This window comes from Pezoporus wallicus, unplaced genomic scaffold (genome assembly GCF_028554395.1).
Source record: "Pezoporus wallicus isolate ANWC-B61680 ecotype Strahan unplaced genomic scaffold, APGP_CSIRO_Pwel_v1 scaffold_13239, whole genome shotgun sequence".
Taxonomy (NCBI): domain Eukaryota; kingdom Metazoa; phylum Chordata; class Aves; order Psittaciformes; family Psittacidae; genus Pezoporus; species Pezoporus wallicus.
Genome location: NW_026642052.1, coordinates 430,965 through 448,658, shown reverse-complemented (window position 1 = coordinate 448,658; position 17,694 = coordinate 430,965). Strand labels below are relative to the sequence as shown.

General features: G+C 44.6%; 1 protein-coding gene and 1 long non-coding RNA gene across 3 annotated transcripts; one reads left to right on the top strand and one right to left on the bottom strand.

Moving 5' to 3' along the window:
• The first annotated feature begins 928 nt into the window (after window positions 1-928).
• Window positions 929-8,827, top strand: TNIP2 (TNFAIP3 interacting protein 2). 2 transcript variants are annotated; one of them, XM_057426748.1, is made up of 6 exons: window positions 929-1,082; window positions 3,886-4,191; window positions 6,053-6,136; window positions 6,545-6,826; window positions 7,201-7,320; window positions 7,801-8,827. In XM_057426748.1, the coding sequence occupies exons 1-6, from the start codon at window positions 993-995 to the stop codon at window positions 8,080-8,082; spliced, it is 1,164 nt and encodes a 387-aa protein (XP_057282731.1). In that variant the 5' UTR covers window positions 929-992; the 3' UTR covers window positions 8,083-8,827. The 2 variants fall into 2 exon arrangements, with proteins under 2 accessions (XP_057282731.1, XP_057282730.1); XM_057426747.1 differs by having other exon boundaries at window positions 929-1,472.
• LOC130608654 (uncharacterized) lies at window positions 8,478-16,634 on the bottom strand. Its single transcript, XR_008974598.1, has 3 exons — window positions 16,493-16,634; window positions 10,665-10,885; window positions 8,478-8,608 (listed from the first exon to the last, which is right to left on the bottom strand). It is a non-coding gene; the product is annotated as an uncharacterized LOC130608654 (long non-coding RNA).
• Between the last annotated feature and the right edge of the window lie 1,060 nt (window positions 16,635-17,694).

The window sequence follows — 17,694 nt, the reverse complement described above, 5'->3', positions numbered from 1 at the left end:
TCTTAACAACTCGTATCTATAACACTGGCCGATATGAATTCCGATGACTGGCACACCTTGGACTCTCCAAGGTCCTTTCTAGTCAACCTTCTCCTCAAACACTCGCAGAAACAAGCAGCCTTGGAGAGGAGATGTGCTGCTCTGCCCGGGTTCAAAGCCTTCCCGCTGCACCGAGGCAGACCAACACACCACACGTCCTGGACGCTTCTTCACTGTTGGAGCCGGCAGAGCCAGAGCCGGGCCCTGCTGCTGCCGCTGCTCGCCCCGCGGGGCCCGGCTCAGGGTAAGGTCGGTGTCAGGGCGGCGGGCAGAGCACTCACACACCGGCCCGAGCCCCTCTGTGGGTCGCGGCCCGCGGCGGGCGGCTCGGCCCGGCCTCGGGGGTCGCCGCCGGCGGGGAAAGTCCCGTTCCGGGCCGGGAAGTTCCGGCAGCGGCTCCTGCTGGGACGCGGCGCTGCGAGCGGGGCTTTCGCAACGCGGGGGGAACCGCGTCCCGCAGCCGCTGGAGGGACCCCGCTGCGTCGGGCCCCCCTCTCCTCCTCCGCGGCCTCCTGCATTCGCCACAGCCCCCTCCTCCCCGAGCGGCTGCCGCTCCCCCTCTTTCCGCCCGGAGCCCCCTCAGCGGCCCCTCCTCAGCATCTCCCCGCGCATTCCGCTCAGCCGCCTTCCCCTCATCCCGCCCGCTCGCCCCAGCCTTCGGCCCTCTCCTGGCTCAGGCCCCCCTCGCCCTCCTCTCCCCTTTCCCCTCCCTGGGGTTCCCCGGCCTGCCTTGCCCCCGGGACTGCTCCCCCACCGCGGGGTTCCCCGTCCGCAGGGGCGGAGCGCGGTCCGGCCCGCGCCGTAGGAAAGCGGTGGGGAAGAGCAGCAGGCGGGTCCTGCGAGCCCTTAAAGGAGGGCGGCCATCCTCCTCCCCCGGCGGGAAGGCGGAAGGGCGAAGCAGCAGCGACAAGAGGCAGCCACCCCAGCGCTGCCTGGCTCCTCTCCGGGTTTATATGCACCTGGCCGGATTACTGCTCGCCTTGCAGAAGGGAGAGAAGGGGCAGCAGCAGGAGCGCGGCTCACCCTCCCCGGCCATGTGCTCGGTAAGCGACGGCAGCAGCACGGACCCCTTGGCGGCCCGCTTCAAGCAGGTGGAGGAGACGCTGGAGAAGCTGCACCGGGAGAACAAGAGCTTGAAGAATAAAGTGCCTCGGTACAACGCGCTCTGCACCTTGTACCACGAGTCCGCTCAGCAGCTGAAGCACCTCCAGCTGCAGCTGGCTGCCAAGGAGGCCACGATCCAGGACCTGCGGAGCAGCCTGGCCCGGCGGCAGCAGCAGCAGCAGCCGGCGGCGGGCGGCGAGGCGGGGCCTGCGGGCGCGGAGCCGGCGCTGTCGCTGGTGGAGAGCCTGCTGGAGCAGCTGGGCCAGGCCCGGGAGCAGCTCCAGGACAGCGAGCGGCTCTCGGCGCAGAGAGTGGAAGCCTTGAGCCAGGTAAACGGCGGAGATGCGTTTGAGCGCTCCTCTCTAGACAAAAATGAGTAATTTAGGCTTAGTGTGTCCTGCAGTGGTTGTCTTGAACGGAGGATGTGGGCCTTTCGCATGCAGACTCGCGTTCATGGAAACAGACCAGGGTGCCGACAACTTAGAATCAATCATAGAATCATGTAATACCAGCCAGAAGGGAACTCCGGGATCATCTGGTCCAACCTTTCCAGGCTAGACTAGATGTCCCAACACCCTGACCAGCCGAATCTGGAAAGTGTCCAACGTTGGGGAATCCACCACTTCCCTGGGGAGATTATTCCAACGGCTGATTGTTATTGTGAGAACTTTCCTGTGGTGTCCAGTCGGAATTTCCCCACTTGGTTTGAGTGTGCCAGGGCAGGAGAGTGAATGTTCTGCCCACTGCAATGCAGTTTGACAGACCTTGGTCTGACAAGTTTTTGCTGTGTGCCCAGAGTCAGACTGAAAAGCAGCTCAGCCATCTGTATCCAACAGTAGTGTCCGCTGCATTAAGTTCAAGAAGATAAACTATAACATCCGAACCCAAAAACTTAGAGTGGTATTATACATCTTCATGCAATTATTCTCACAAGTAGATGGAAATACAGCAAAACCCCCTAATTTCAAAGTTACATATTACTTACTGAAGATTCTCCTCTTTATCAGACGCAACAGTTTTGTTCTGTAAGATAAACAACTGATGCCACCACTTTTTCTATTACAGTGTTGTTTTCTTGTGATTTTTAAGTGCACTTAAAAATGGATTTTTGTATTGACGTTAAAGCAGCACTTTTCTACTTGGAGAAGTACTTGGCAAGTCTGGATTGTGAGGAGATAAATGAGGGAAAATTGGTATCTTTTATGACAAGATAAAGTCTCAACATTGCATTCCCTTCCATCTTCCCCAAGTGCTGGTTTTGTTACTGTCATTGAGACTTTCCCATGTTCAACCTGAAATGCTTAAAGAATTGTAAAGCATTTCTTCCTATATGAAGGTACATAATTTCCAAACTGACAAGCAATGCTTAAAATTGAAACAAGTATTTTTGTCATAAGAAATCTCCTGACCTAATGCTTATACAAAACAATTTCCATATATGACACTCACCTAAAATACATTTAAGTAAGTTCATGTGTGGAAATTTGTAGTAAGAGATGATCTTCCTGACACTTTGCAGATAGATGACAAACCTGTGGGATCTGAATATATTTTGAAGTCAGAATGTCTTTATGGCAAAGGGAAAATTTAGCATTTAGCATGATGCTAAAGAACTTGCACATCAGCAATAAGAGCAAGTGCTGTCTCTTTAAGTTAGATATTAATTTTATTCATTTTTAGAAAAAAACATTTTATGCCCAATTAGAAACACTGAAATAAATCACTGTCAGTAAAAATAACAACAGCGGCTATTTTGTGGAAGTCAGAGGCCTGCATGCTGGGAGAGTGCTCCTGATTGGTTACAGCTCCATTAGCACTCCTGAAGAACTGGAAGGGTAGAATCAAGCTTGTACCTGCCTCATGGTCTGCGATGGCATCCAGGGCATCATTGATTCTGGAGGAGCAGTGCTGCAGGTTTCTGTTTCCAGCACCTGCTGCTTTTGAGGATATCAGACCTGGGACTGGTGTACTTTGGATGCATGGAATCACCTGGGTTAACCCAGTTGGCAAGCAAACCTCTTCCTTCTCAAAACACCTGCGGATATATAACTCAATGCAGTGTGGATGATCCCACAAAGCGTCCAAATCAGTAAGAACATGCAGCAACAAGATACACAGTTGTTCCCTAAGAGCATGTTGAAGCTCCTTGGACATGTGCCTTGGACAGTCAGCTATGGCCAAAACAGAGTCACTGCTCGCACTGGGATTTCATTTACAGTTTGCTTGTCCTTAGCACTCATCCTTTCCCAGATGGGAAACTTGCTCTGTATGCTCACTCTGCTTTGTCTTCTGACAGTTCCAGGCAATGAATACACCTCGCTGGTTTTGATAAGATGACTTTCCAGCTCCCCTTTTTCCTAAAGCAAATCTCTACCATCTGGTAACTTAGAAAGCAGGACCAGTAAGCATTTCTCAGGCTCCATAGTTACTCCTTTTAAACTACTTTGTTTCTTGTAAGTTCTGTTGTTATTTTGTTGTTGCTGCTGCTTATCTTACCATAAAATCATCCTGAATTTTTGCTGCATTCTACTGACTAGGAACTGCTTGTATAGCTGTCTGAGCAGTTCCTGATTTTGATTGATCTGTCAGTTCCAAGGTCAAGTGATCATAAATGAGTTGGACTTTACTTTTTAAGTACTTTGCAGTGAGTGATATGGAGTTATGGCAATATGGAATTCAGTCTTAGACATGTTTTGGCTTTTTAGTTCACCTTACTTTTCAGTAACTTCCCTTTATGTTTAGGAAGTACAGAAGTTGAACAAGCAACTAGAGGAGAAAAATGGAGAGATACAGCAGATGATAAACCAGCCTCCATATGAAAAGGAGAGAGAAATCTTGCGACTTCAGAAGAGCTTGGCAGAGAGAGAGAAGGCTCAGGCCACCAGTGATGTTTTGTGCCGTTCACTCACTGATGAAATGCATCAACTTCAACGTAAATTAGCTTCCACAGCTGAAATGTGTCAACATCTGGCAAAATGTCTAGAAGAGAAGCAAAGAAAAGAGAAGGGGAGTTCAGATGACCAGATACCCAGTGAAAGACCTAACCAGGTATTTTTACTGCTACTGTATTTCTTTAAAGTCTTACTACCTTCCAAGGTGTTAATTACAATGTGATAGTTGTAATTGGGGAATGGTGAGAAATATCCCCTTATATAATTTCATGTAGGGTGAAAAGGCTATCATGGCAAGATGTAAATAATTCTGAGTACCAACTATTTAGGATGGAAGCAGTTGTCAGTGCCTTGCATTTTGGCCGTCTCACCACCAGAGGCTTTATTTTGAGAGGAGAATCCTGAGAGGTCCCTTCCAACCTCAGCAATTCCATGATTACAATTCTTCCCTGTATAAACAGGAGACAGCGTCTTCTTTATACCACAGCATGCTTCTGTGCATCACTAGATGGTGCTGCACTTAAGAAGGTGGTATCTCCTCATTTTTGTTTTAGCATCTAAATAACCACAAAACAGAGATATTTTAAAGTAGTATTGATATTAAGAACACTCTAGCAGATGCTCAGGTCATGATTTGGCTTTGTACACATAGTACAGACCTACAGAAAGCTGGTTAGGGAAGAAGTCAAGGTGTCTTACCTTTGTTTCTTTGCTCTGGGGTTTCCCCCCAGCCTCCCAGTACAGGGCAATGTTTCTCTCCAGGAGGGAGGTTTAGATAGGAAGGTGGCAGAAATGCTACTGAGGGGCACAAAGAAACACCTGGATTTCGGTGTACTTAATGGCTGTGTGTTTTTGCTGCATCTTCACCTTAGCTGAAGCTTTCCAATGTAGGGTAGAGGTAGATCCTGGTCTGTTGTTCCAGAAGACATAATGGTTTGGAGTCATTAGGTAATTCATAATACCATAAGGAAATAATATTAGAGGTGCTGCCTCCAGTAACAGTTTAGAGTATTGAGTAGGATGCTACAGCTAGTTCTCACAAGAAAGAGTAATTGTCTCATGTTCTTACGGCTTTGTAGCAGTAATGCCATGTTTCACATGACCACTTATCTATGCTTTTATGATAAACTCCATATGCGTGCACTTATGCATCATAAAATAACCCAGGAGCATTTCCACAGAACTTATGCACATCACTTACCTGTAAGAAATAGTTAGAGGTTGACTAGATCTAAGAAAAAAGGACTTTTTAAGAAACTCAAAGCATTTAGTATTATCATATTTTACATGTAATTGATAGACAGGAAACCTGATTGACTTCGATACGTGTAATAAGTAGCTAACCTTATACAGTGGGGACTTCCCTGTTGAAGAAGAGAAATTTCAGATGCAATTACTAGCTGATTCTAGGGAATTTTGTACAAAAGTGTTCTATATTACTCATGTACATCGGGGCTTTTTTAAGCAGATGTCACAACTGTAAAAAAAAGGTATCATTTTAGTTAATTATTTAGCAAGCAGGGTTGTTGCTTTTTTTTTCCCCTCAGTAATTTCTTCCTAGTAGTGGCCAAAATTGACAGTAACAACAAAGCAAGATGAAGGCACATCTGTGTCTTTGTCATGCGTTCCTCCACTCCAAACAAGTAGTTTCCAAGGAGTTTGTGAAAAATGTCATCATCAGACCCTCATGCACGTAAAATGTGGGGTATTTTTCTTGTAACCTTCAGTAGGCTCAGAATTTGGTAAGGCAGATATGTTTTTATGACACAGCAGAGATCTACTTTAAAAAGCAAGACCAAGGTGGCAAAAATCTGGATACCTTTTTGCTTTATTAGTAATAAAAGTTGTAGGCTATACTATTAGTATTTAGAAATATACTATAAAGAGATAGACCTAGATGTGTTTGTTTCACTGATAGCAAACACTTTAGAGGAACTTAGAAAAGATTAACAGCATAGCTAAGTAGCATTTGAGATTTTTATGTTAAAGTAACACTTCCTTTTTCTAAAAAATTACAGCTGTTAGGCAATGAAACTTCACTTCAAGCTCTTATCTGCAGCCTACAAGATGAAAACAGGATGTTAAAACAAAAAGTAGCTCACGTGAGTACTTTCATTTTGTACAAGATTAAGATTTGATAAAGTATTTTGAATTACAGTACATTTGGAATAGGTAAAGTCTGGTAATCTAATTAAATGGCAGTTTAATGCAAGTCCAGACTTCTTTTCAACATGGCAAACAGTCTTTGTTCCTTAGCTGAGAACGACTGATTACATTATTTTTTAAGATACTGGGGGTTTTGTTGTTAAAAATACACTGCAGAAGAAAAATTTCTTGTTCCTTCCATGCATCAGCATTCCACCCCAGGAGAACAGCACTACGCCAGGGCCACCTCCACCTTCTAAAGAATTTTGGTCCTGCACACATAAGCACTCTGTGAAAGCTTGTAAGTTTATGTCTTCATGTTTGTGTCTTCATGTTCTTCATGACTCTCTTGGGTAATATTTCAGGTGGAAGACTTAAATGCCAAATGGCAGAAATATGATGCGAGTAGGGATGAGTATGTGAAGCGACTCCATTTGCAGCTAAAAGAGATGAAGACACAACTGGAGCAGCAGCACAGCCTAGCTTCAGCACCGATGAATTCTGACCTGATGCGCAAGGAGATACTCCGGTTAAACAAGCTTCTGGAAGAAAAAATGAATGAATGCATAAAAACAAAGAGAGAATTAGAAGATGTGAAGAAAGCTAGTGAAGGAGATAATGAGCGCATACAAATGCTGGAGCAACAGGTCATTAAGTTTCTTTTTCCTAGAGGCAGGAATTCTTAGTTTCTCTCCAGACCACTGAAGTCTAAGGGGGGAAAATGAAATTATTTCCTTTGATGTTTGCCACTTGGCTTGCCACATTTGGCTATAGAGATACTTAACAGATTTAAAGAAAACCCACTACTTGCAGATCTGCATGCAGTTCTGCTGGCTTTAATACAAAATATGGAAGATCTGAAGAAGAAATATAAATACTTTTGAAGTATAGATATGATAGAGAAGATATTGAGATTATGGGAGTAAGTGTTTACAAACAAAGGAGTCGCAACCTCAGTGTTTTGATCTAACCTGCCAGCATTCTAATTCCTAAATATTAACACAAGAATTCTGTTTTCCAGGTCCTAGTTTATAAAGATGATTTCACATCTGAGAGATCAGACAGAGAACGAGCACAGACCAAAATACAAGAGCTTCAGGCAGAAATTGCATGCCTGCAACACCAGCTAGCAAGAAGACAGGTAAGGAAGCAACATGCTACTTTTTCAATTAAAGCACATCAACAGGATTCAGGACTAAAATATACTTTTAAGTATACTTAAAAATAATTCAGTACTTCTAAACCCATTTCATCTCAGTGCAGCTATCAAAAACTTACATTATACCAGTCAGTTTTAGTGGAGATGCTTCCCAATACACACATAATACCCCTTCCCAGTCCATTTTCCTTCTATTTTGGATCAGCATATCAAGGCTGATTTCTTGGAAGGAAGAGAAGGATGGCTATGACTCTTATAACAGTGGCATAGTGGCTCTATTCTGTGTTTCCTACAAGTCATCTTTACAACTTTATTAATGAAATTACAAAAATGGATGCATATTTTAATTACAGATCTTCTGATCAAACCATGAGCAGTGTTCAGGTAAAAGTGATAAAATAATCTATTGAAGAATATCTTTTTAGTGTATCTTTTTCAATGGCTGTTGTTTTCTCTTTCTAGGACTCAAGAGACACAAACAGTCGTTTCAGAGTTCACATAGGTAACCAAAACCATATGTATGTGCAGACGAATGTTGAACATCTACGAGGCAACAGCCCAGGCCAAACAGGCACGAGAAGGACATCTTCACAGTCTGAACAAGCTTCTCCTCCTGCGGACAGTGGAGACTCAGAACTCGAGGGCAGGGCACAGGGTGAACTTAGATGCCCTCATTGTATGAGGTTTTTCAGTGACGAACTCAGTGATGAATTCCTGAAGCATGTTGCTGAATGTTGCCAGTGACCACGCGGTGTGAGGCGTGTTAAGTCGATCACTACTCTATAGACAGCAAAACCTTGCTCTGGACATATCTCCTTCAGTCCTAAGCCAGAGTGATTCAGCTCTTAGGAAACAGGAGGATGAGCAGTATCTACCTCTGACTTGATTTCACCTTCTCTTGGACTGTATGAAAGGCTTCAAGATAAAGCAAAGTGTTTTTATGAAGAACTATTTTTGACAACTACAAGGAATGCAAGCTTAATGCAAATCCTGCTACAGATTAAACTGAAACATACAGTGGTAGTTAGCTTCAGAGCGCAGCTTGAGTTGTGTTTGAGTCTAACTCTTTACAGCACTTGGAAGGCTTGGGAAAAACAAATGACTGAACTTGAGATTTTCCTCCCCTTCCAAAAATGTAAGCTGAAGAACAGGGGAGGAGTTCTTTGGCAGAAGACAGTAAAAATCTTGTGCTGTATCTGGATTAAAAGTGAAAGTATTGTCTATTGAGGCTGAACTTTCAGACATCACATCAGAAAATCCTTGTGTTCAGCTGAAATCAGGAGAAGTGAAGAAACCATAAAAGGGCTGGTTATTGACTAAGACCAGCCTGTCTTTTTTGCACAGAAAGAGTGTAGAGGGATATTTATTTTTTCTGTGCCTTAACTACCTGTTTACACATTTGTAAATGTGTATTTGTGTAACTATTGACTGTATTCCTATTTTACCCAAGGATTATTTTTATAATAAAAGTGATTGTGCAGTTGCTTTACTACATTAGTAAAGTGGTCAAAAATCTTTCAGTGTAAGTATTTAAAGGTGAAACTGTCCCTTGAACTGCACTAAGGGCTAACTAAATGTCATGGTTTCAGATACAAGTTGTTTCGTTACCTCAGTCTCAGACTATTTTCAAATATGTTGACAAACCACTCCTCATTTATGCAAGGAAGAATGACCTTTAAGATGCACAAGAACATGTTTAACGCCCTACCCTGCCACACATCTGTGACTGTGCCAGTGCTAGCTTATATTTCTTCTTATCCTCTCTGCAATGGTGATAACTTCAATGAGTAGCAGGGGCCTGTTTTGAGAAGTATCAGAAGCTGAAGTGTACAGATATAACAAGGCCACAGGGGTTTTCAGCCTTGGCTTCAGATATTTCTCACTGTGTCAGCTCTAGAGTTAAAGATAGGATGCAGAGTAAAGAAAGTAGAGGCTGAGTGCAACCATAACCTTTCATAATTAAATAAAACTGCTTTGTGTAATGACACTCCTGCCCTGCTTCCTTCCAAGTACTACACTTCAGGAAGATTGTGGCCATTTTCCTTGATACTTCCTTTTCAGAATGCTGTTACAGCCTTAAAGGAAGATAATGGTTGATGCCAATGTTGCCTTAGGTGGGATACTACCAAAAAAGATGCCCAGGCCATTGTATGCAGGTGCAATAGTTCTTGCCAATCTAATCTTGAACTGATTGCAAACCTGTGATTGATTACTAGCTTGGTTTTCCCAACACAACATGCACAAACAAGCAGAGATGTTTTTCTTTTTTTTTAGTGACCATTTTAGACATTGCCTTTTAAGGCCTCAGAGATCAGATGCAGCCCACAGAAATCAGGCTGAGAAACAGATGATTAAACTTCCTGTGGCATAAACTAATCTGACTTTTCCTGGCTGTTCTCATTAGACAAGCCTTGTTTACAGCTTCAGTGTACATCAATACTACACTGACAGTGACTGATACAGCACAAGACAGACTTTTTTTCCCAGTAATTGACATTACAAGACAGTTAGAAATGCAGTAATACAGTAAGTTAGGTTCTGGCAGCACCTTTTTTTTATTGCACTGAGATGATCGCTACTTTAATGTACGTCAGAAGCTCAAGTCTGCTATTGTTTTCTACTTATGTTAGCCCCAGGGGGTTATAGTCGGACAGACTGACCTACAACTATTAGATGCAAGAATTAGATGTGAGAATCTGCAGTCTGCAGTACACAAATAAATTGTACCTGTCCTTGTAGATTTAAGACCCATGAATTAGTCCCAAGTCAAAGCAGAGAGAGACTGGCATGAATTATGAGAAAGGAGGGCGCTCCAGTGATGGACAGCAAGATGTACCTGCAGTGTGGACCACACTGGACCAAATACATGAAGTTCTAGATCAAGCACAGATTCCAGCTACTACCTAAAGCTGTGCAGTAAGTGATGACTGAAATTTGGATGCCTGTGGCAAAAATCTAGGACAGACCTGCTTGTTTCAGTATAAAAATGCCTTGTTTCAGAGCTATTTTACTTTACCATTTCCTACTGAGTTTTTTGGGGGCTGCTAAAAAGCCTTACTTACTTTTTTTCTTGTTTTGGCTTAACCAAGAACCCAGTTACACACACTGCGAAGAACTACGGGCGTCTTACAGGCAAATTTTTGTTTAAGATTATAGGGCATAACCTATCTTCCTATGAAAACTTGTCTATTACCCAGTGCTTTGACTTTTACACTGAAGTCACTGGTAGATCTCTTGGGTAAACACTAGAAAATCTTTACTTGCCCTCTCCTCACCACACAAAGCACACACATCAGGGCATCCCCCAAGCAAGCATAACCACCTACATTCACAATCCACAGCTTGCAGAGCAGAATGCATAAAACCTGTCAGCTCCACTGCCCCATTACTGAAGTGAGAGCAGCCACAAGTTCCCAGCATTTTTTGAACCCTTTAGATTAAGGAAAGCTCCTTCTGGCCTCCCACTGGTCTTCTTTGCCACTTGAATGGCTATCCAAGTAGTGCATGTGTTGTTTGGTTAAGTGGAAACAGCAACCCATCTTCTTTCCTAAAATAAAGCAATAAAAACATGCAAATGAGAAAGTAACTGCACAAAATGAAAGGAACTTCAATAGCATAAACTTTATGAACTTTCATTATCCATTTGTACAACGCTAGTTCACTGAAACACACATCACCTGGAGAACTGCAGCAACAAGGGCTCACACAAGAGCCTCCTGAAACCGTACAGAAAAGTGATGTGACTGTACGGCATTCAGTTCCTTATTTGCTGTATTGGCGACAAAAGGCATCCAAGATAAATGAACCCCATTATCAGGCAAAGTAAACCCCTGCTTGGGCTTCAGTAAATCTCTAGTTGCTGATGTTCTGGAGAGGCATGCCAATACTAGAAGACAGACAGAGGTACCACTGTAGGTCCAAGGAGGCTGGGAGGTAGAAGCAAGGTAACTGTCTCTTCTGGGTCTTGCAGGAATGTGCCTTTGCGTATTAACAGCTGCCAAGATGTATTTGTCCAGTTACCTTCATGATTAGTCCATCCCTTCTGAAATACCTCCCTCACTAAGTGAGCATCCTTCAGGTTTGCTCTCCAAACCAGCCCGAGTTCAGACCCTGGACAAGCTCAGAGCTCCTAAGCAGCTGTCTCACCACCAACGAGGAGTTCAGACCATCTATCCTCTAACTGCTGGTTCTCATTACTCCTGGACTTAATTAGAATGTAGGCCCTTAGCACACTATCACAGCAGCAGCTGTAGGCAAGACTGACTCGCTGCATCTCAGAAAATACAACTGGGAGAAGCCTCAGAAGTTGGTCCCTACCCCAAAAAGCCCCAGGAGAGATCAACAATAATGCTGTCTTCTGCAGCATGGGCAGCATAAGGCCAAAAAAGCTTCTCAGGTCTTCTGCAACCTTTCAGGCCATGCCTGCTTCTTCCTCCGGTGATTTAGGACATCACATCTTTCAAGAAGCAGCCTTAAATGACACTGCGAGGTTAACGGCTCACTAATAATAAAACTGACTACAAGAATAAAACTTGTTCAAGAGCAGATACCTATGCTCTATGGTATTTTTTTAAAACTTCCATTTCCTGTGGCTTTGCTGCATGTGTATATATAGAAAGCAAGGGAAATTCCAAACAAGATGCCACACAGTTGTACACACAACGACAGTGTTCTCATTCTAAAAAAGGGAACTCTTTTTCTACAAAATCTATGTGAATTCAAAGTATGCTTTACTAGTATTTCCTAGTACTGTGCTCCAGTAGCTGTCAGCTGCAGGGAGGAGGGGAGCATCAGCTAAAAACCTAAAGCATAAGAAGCACTTACAAGGCACTCAGTCAACTCAGCAGGACCTCAGCAGAGGGTCAGGGTATCAGATAAGCCCTCCTGCCTGCTCATCTGATGCCTCAATTCACTTGCTAAGGGCCGAGCACCAGCCCAGCAGCCACACTGAAGTATCCCCTGCTGCAGACTGTCCTAGCTGGGGGACAGAGCTCCTGCAAGGTCTGGTGGGGATGCAGAAGGTGCTGCAGTAACTGCTTACACAGGGGTTGCTGAAAGACACCAACCACCCCAAGCAGCACAGCACTTGTGTGTCTCCATTCCCACTGCTGCCCAGTGCAACCTTCCCCTTTCTCTTTAGTACATCCACTTTTTCCTCCTCTTTTTATATTTACTGGTAAGAAGCTGTCGGTGCAGGAACGCTTCACAGCATGTACTGAATGTATGGTGTTGATAATGGCTGATAGCCTTCCTTTCATAGCACATGGTGCTCTGCTGTGGATAACACTGAACCAGATGGTGGGTTATGAGACTGCTTATTTCTAGAAGGCACAAAAACCCCACATTTGAAGTGTGTACTTGGCTTAACTACACTTGGTTCCTCACCATCCTTCCCTGGGCCATCCCTCCAGCACTACAGCCTTCTGCATGATGGATGGGCTGAGCACCCATGAGCAGGGCAGATCTGGTTGCTGGTGCTGACATCTGTTTCCTTGGTGTCATGGACTCACCTTGCCCAAGGCTTTCATGCTCTAATTTCTCAAGGAGAATATTAGCACTCACCCAATCTCTCTGTCAAATCTGCTTCATAAAAAAAAAGCATTCGTGCTGGTTTGTTGGGTTATTTAACTGCCAATAGGCACCTTCTTGGTTATACACAAATGTCACAGGCGGTTTTTACAGGAGGGACACACACATTACCAGGCAAGCCTGGTGTCTGCCCTGTCAGTTCTTTGACCAGCCCTAGCACGCTCCCATGCCTTGCTGAGCTGCTTGGTTCTCGCTGCAGCCAGACCTCCTCCAGCCACATCCCAAACTTCCCCTGCACAGCCCCAGGTGGCATGGCCAAAAGTGACAGAGGGTTTCACAGCTTCATGTCCTGCTCCGCTGCAGTCTGGGCTTCTCTGGACCTTCTTTGCTAAGGCAGGAGCCTGCACCAAGGGAACAGTACGTTGCTGGTGCAGAGGACAAGGTGCCAAGCTGTTGTCCCCTCCAGCTGTGCCCCTGCCAGTCTCAGTGGACCTGGCCAGCTGTAGTGTGTGTGAACCAGCCACCTGCACCCACCATCTGGGCCCCATACCAGCTCATTCGAGGGGGAAAGGAGTCAAGAAAGGAGCTCAGACACCCACACAGGATCCAGCCCTCATGCTGGCCATGACCACCACATCTCAGAGAAGCTCAAGCATCCAGGGAGGCATGCAAAGGTCCACAGACACCCGAGGAACAACGTTATGAAGAGAAAGGGGGACTGGTGGGATGTAAAGCGACTCATGCTCACCACAGCTAAGTGCAGTCTAAAAGGGCATCCTTCTCCTTCCCACCATCTGAACTTGCCCTCAGTGATGAAAATCTAATCTAGTGGTTCTCAGCTCCTCTTCTGACCTCAGCATTAAGCACCTGCTCCACCTTCTGCGAGTTCTATTCTCACCTTCCCAAGGACGAAGGACGGAGCTTTCTCTTGTGCCAACCCCAGCAATAGCTAGCAGATCAGAACCAGACAACTCCAGAGGAAAAGGGATCTCCTTTTGATCTTGGCTGCTGTGGTAAGGGGCCTCTCTGCCCTCCATTAAAACCAGTCCTCATCTGAGCACTAAACTAGTGGTTGATCCCTATCAGCACAAACTCATCACCGTCACCCAAAGAATGGGCAACAACTTACTTTGTGAACTGTTCTGAGGCTTGGTTTTGTTGCACCTACACACACCGGTCACACGGCATTGCGCCCCCTCCTATGAAACATTCAAGCCTTCAACTGCTGACAATAACCCCTGGGGGGTTAGAACAGTGTGTGCTGAGAAGCGTAGCTCCTGTGCAGTGCAGACTGCACTGTTCTTGCCTTGCTCCTCAAATCAGGGTCTGCGCTCACCTTGTCCTAACCTTCATCCTGGTGGCAACTTCAACAGGCAGTGTTGAATATGAATTTGTACCTCTGTGGTTTCCAGGTGACGCCTCAGAGAAAGTTTACTGGAGCTTTAACCTTCCTTAAATGGCAGCAAAACTCAATAACAACTTCCTCTTAGCACAGCTGAAGAACTCTAATGTGCAGTGTTGCAAAACAGCATGAGGACACTCTCCCCTCTGCTGTACTCTCTTGCATGCTTTACTATGAAGTTGTTACACACACTGGGCAGTAACAAGGTTGAGAAATACTTGGGCAATAAAAGCCACTCTTGCAGCCTGGAAAGGCAGGAGAGTGCCACCTTCTACTCTCCTCTGGAGTCAGGTTGTGCCTTTGTGTTTCCAGCAGCTGTAAACCACCTGCAGTCACCAAAATGCATAGTTGGACCTCTTTTAGAATCTTGAGTAACTGAATGATTTTGAGTCAAGCCCCAAAAGGATGCCTGTGCTATATATATGAGAGATGCCTGCACTACATATATAAAAGAGAAATACTTGCAAGTATTTGTTTTGCTGCAATAGTGCAAAAACAAATAGTGAGAACAGATAATAACTTGTAAGAGATTTTCATAAAATTAATCTGTTTCCTTAACCAGAGGGCCACACAATATCCCCAGCATCTACAGAAAAGGACCCCAATATCTGTAAGTAAGAAGCTCGGCTTGTGTACTTAAGTGATTCTTCTGAACCTTTGAGCAGTTTGCCTACAAGCTGATGTTAATATTGTTATAAGGCTTAAAGTAGCTGATGTTTGAGTGGACTTCAAAAGTCAATCTCCAGTCTCCTCCATGCAGCTTTCAGCTTGAGGAAGACAGACAGCTGTGACTCACTTAAGCTTTTGTGACACCCTGCACAATACAGGGTCATCCCTGCAGTTCTTCTAGAGATGATGCTAACACAAACCAGAGCGAACTTTGTGTGAACAGTGCAACTGCTTTGACATCATTTCAATAGGACAAACCTGTGATTGCCTCTGCCTGAGTTGTCTCAGCTGTTTTATGCAAGGGCTAGAGGTTGCATTAACCCACACCTGTAGGTAGTCATCAATTTGACATGCCCAGGTCAAAGAGGCTAACTCTGAGACCTGATGCACTGCTGTAGTTTAAGGCTGTGTCCACATTTGGGGGTTATGTACTTAAATGATTACAAACAATCATGCACGTTTTAAGTGCATTAAAAAAGTGAACAACGCATCAAAAGGTATATTAACTAAAAATCCCAGCTATAGAACAATGAGCAAGTCTCCAGCACCCCCAACCCCACTTGTAGTAGCAACACAACCTGAAGCAGTCTTTCAGCTCTTCAGTGCACCAAACCAGTACAACCTGTAGCTACACAGTTGTTTATACTGGTGCAATTACTCCAACTACTGATGCAATTGCTCAGCAGTCAAGATGAGTCTGATCTACACAAGAGGCTGACAGCTGAGGCAGGTAATGAACTCAGACCCCAGTGTAAGCACTGCAGGATCCTTCACATTTGGAAGGTTTGAATCTCTTTGAAGCAAGAGCTGTAGACTACAGGTTCAGAAAATGTCAACTTGTGTTTGTGTGTCTGGCATTTGGAGTTTCCACTCCAGATCTTTGCAAGTGGGAGGTCAAATATGAAAGCGGATAATATAAACACATCAAAAGGCTATAAAAGGTTACTGATTGGGAAGCCAAGACTGACCATGAAGGAAGAGATTTTAAGGACATAAACAGTGGAACAGCATTTAGGCATCCATTAAATCAATACTGGAAATTTCTGTATGCGTGCAAGACAGGAATTAAATGTCACAGAAAGGGACACGGGCATGGAGCCAGGACCTAAAGGAAACACAAGAAGAAACATACCGGAACTTGTGAATGAAGACAGCAGGTCTAGGCATGAATTATTTAACTAAATAAAATTTATGACTCTCATAATCAATGGCAACTTTATGAAAACAACTGAATAGTTCAGCTTGGGGAGAGGAAGGTCTGAAGATCATCTAGTCCAACCTGCCCCTCCTCAAAGCAGGGTCAGCTACAGCAGGCTGCCTGGGGCTGTGGCCAGTCAGGCTTTGACCATCTCCAAGGATGAAGAGTCCACAAGCTCTCTATGCAACTTCCTCCTGGGTTCAGCAACCTCACAATAGAGAAGTTTTTGCTTATGTTTAAATGGAATTTCATGCATTTCGGCTTGTGCCCATTGCCTCTCATCCTGTCACTGGACACCACTGAGAAAAGTCTGGATCCATCTTCTGTACTGCCCTACATCAGGTATTTATACACACTGGGAAGGTCCCCATGAGCCTTCTCTTCTCCAGCCCCAGCTGTCACCTCTCCTTGTTTGACAGATGCTCCAAGGCCTGAATCATCCTTGTGGCCCTTTGCTGGACTCTCTCCTTTATATCCATGTCTCTTGTACTGGAGAGAACCAGATGTGTCCCACCAGTGCTGAGGAGAGGGGAATGATCACCTCCCTCAACCTACTGGCAATGCTCTGCCTATGGAGGAGACACCTAAAACCTCAACTGAAACACCAGACAGACAGGAACCAGTGCTGAATGTTCAGAAAAACAGCACACTGGCATGGCTTCCAAAACAAACACTTCTTGAAGTGTTTATAAGAAAGCCAACACAGTCCATTGCTGGCAGGGTTGAAGGTGAAGAGAAAGGAAAGAGATCTTCCACATTTTTGGCAGACTAGAAATTCCTCAATTCAAATGCACAGGCTTGTTTTCAAAACTCAGCTAACAGACTGGTAGAACGTGAGAGCGCCTTGAAAACCTGGAAGGACGAGTACAGGTACCTGTTTTATAAATAGGCCCACTAAATCACAGCAAGTTAAAATCCTGATGGCTGGTATCACTATGCATACATTAGACCCTCTCCTGGCTGGATACTGATCAGAGTTATCTCTTCTTCCCTGAGTTCACAGCCCATGACATGAATTGTTTTGTAGCTAGTTTTACGGTTAGCGTGGGGTACATCAGCTGTTTCCATTCTTTTGTTATGTCTGATTTCTTCATGGCTCAATTAGATGAGATTTCCAAATCGCTGTCTTTGTAACAGTGCTCCCATTTTGGGAATATGATGAATCATACCAGACCATGTGCAAAACAGTGGGCAATAACATAAAAGTCCCTCACACTTATTGTCAGTACCTGTGGTATTCCCTCCTCTGTATTACAATGCTGATGTGGCTCCATTGCTCATAAAGGTGAGGAAACAGTGGGGTTGACTAAACTAAGCAGTTGTTCTGGAAACTCTCCCATGAGCTTGTGAGTGCATTACGAACGTGACCTGCAACCTCTGCACTTTCCTAGGCTGCGTGAAGGTGGCCTGAGATGTTGACTTACATCTACTGAGGAACTTGTGCAAAACCAAGCAAACACCACTTTGGTTGCTTTGTAAGCCAGAATCTGAATTGCTGGTACTGCAGTGAGAAAAAAGCATTACTCACTACTGATGTTATTGAATTTCTGATCTTTGT

Excerpts from the sequence above, each read along its gene's own strand:
- TNIP2 (XM_057426747.1), top strand. The coding sequence starts at position 993 with ATGCACCTGGCCGGATTACTGCTCGCCTTGCAGAAGGGAGAGAAGGGG. Across the intron at positions 1,473-3,885 it reads GAGTGGAAGCCTTGAGCCAG|GAAGTACAGAAGTTGAACAA; the intron begins GTAAACGGCGGA and ends CTTTATGTTTAG. Across the intron at positions 6,137-6,544 it reads TAAAACAAAAAGTAGCTCAC|GTGGAAGACTTAAATGCCAA; the intron begins GTGAGTACTTTC and ends GTAATATTTCAG.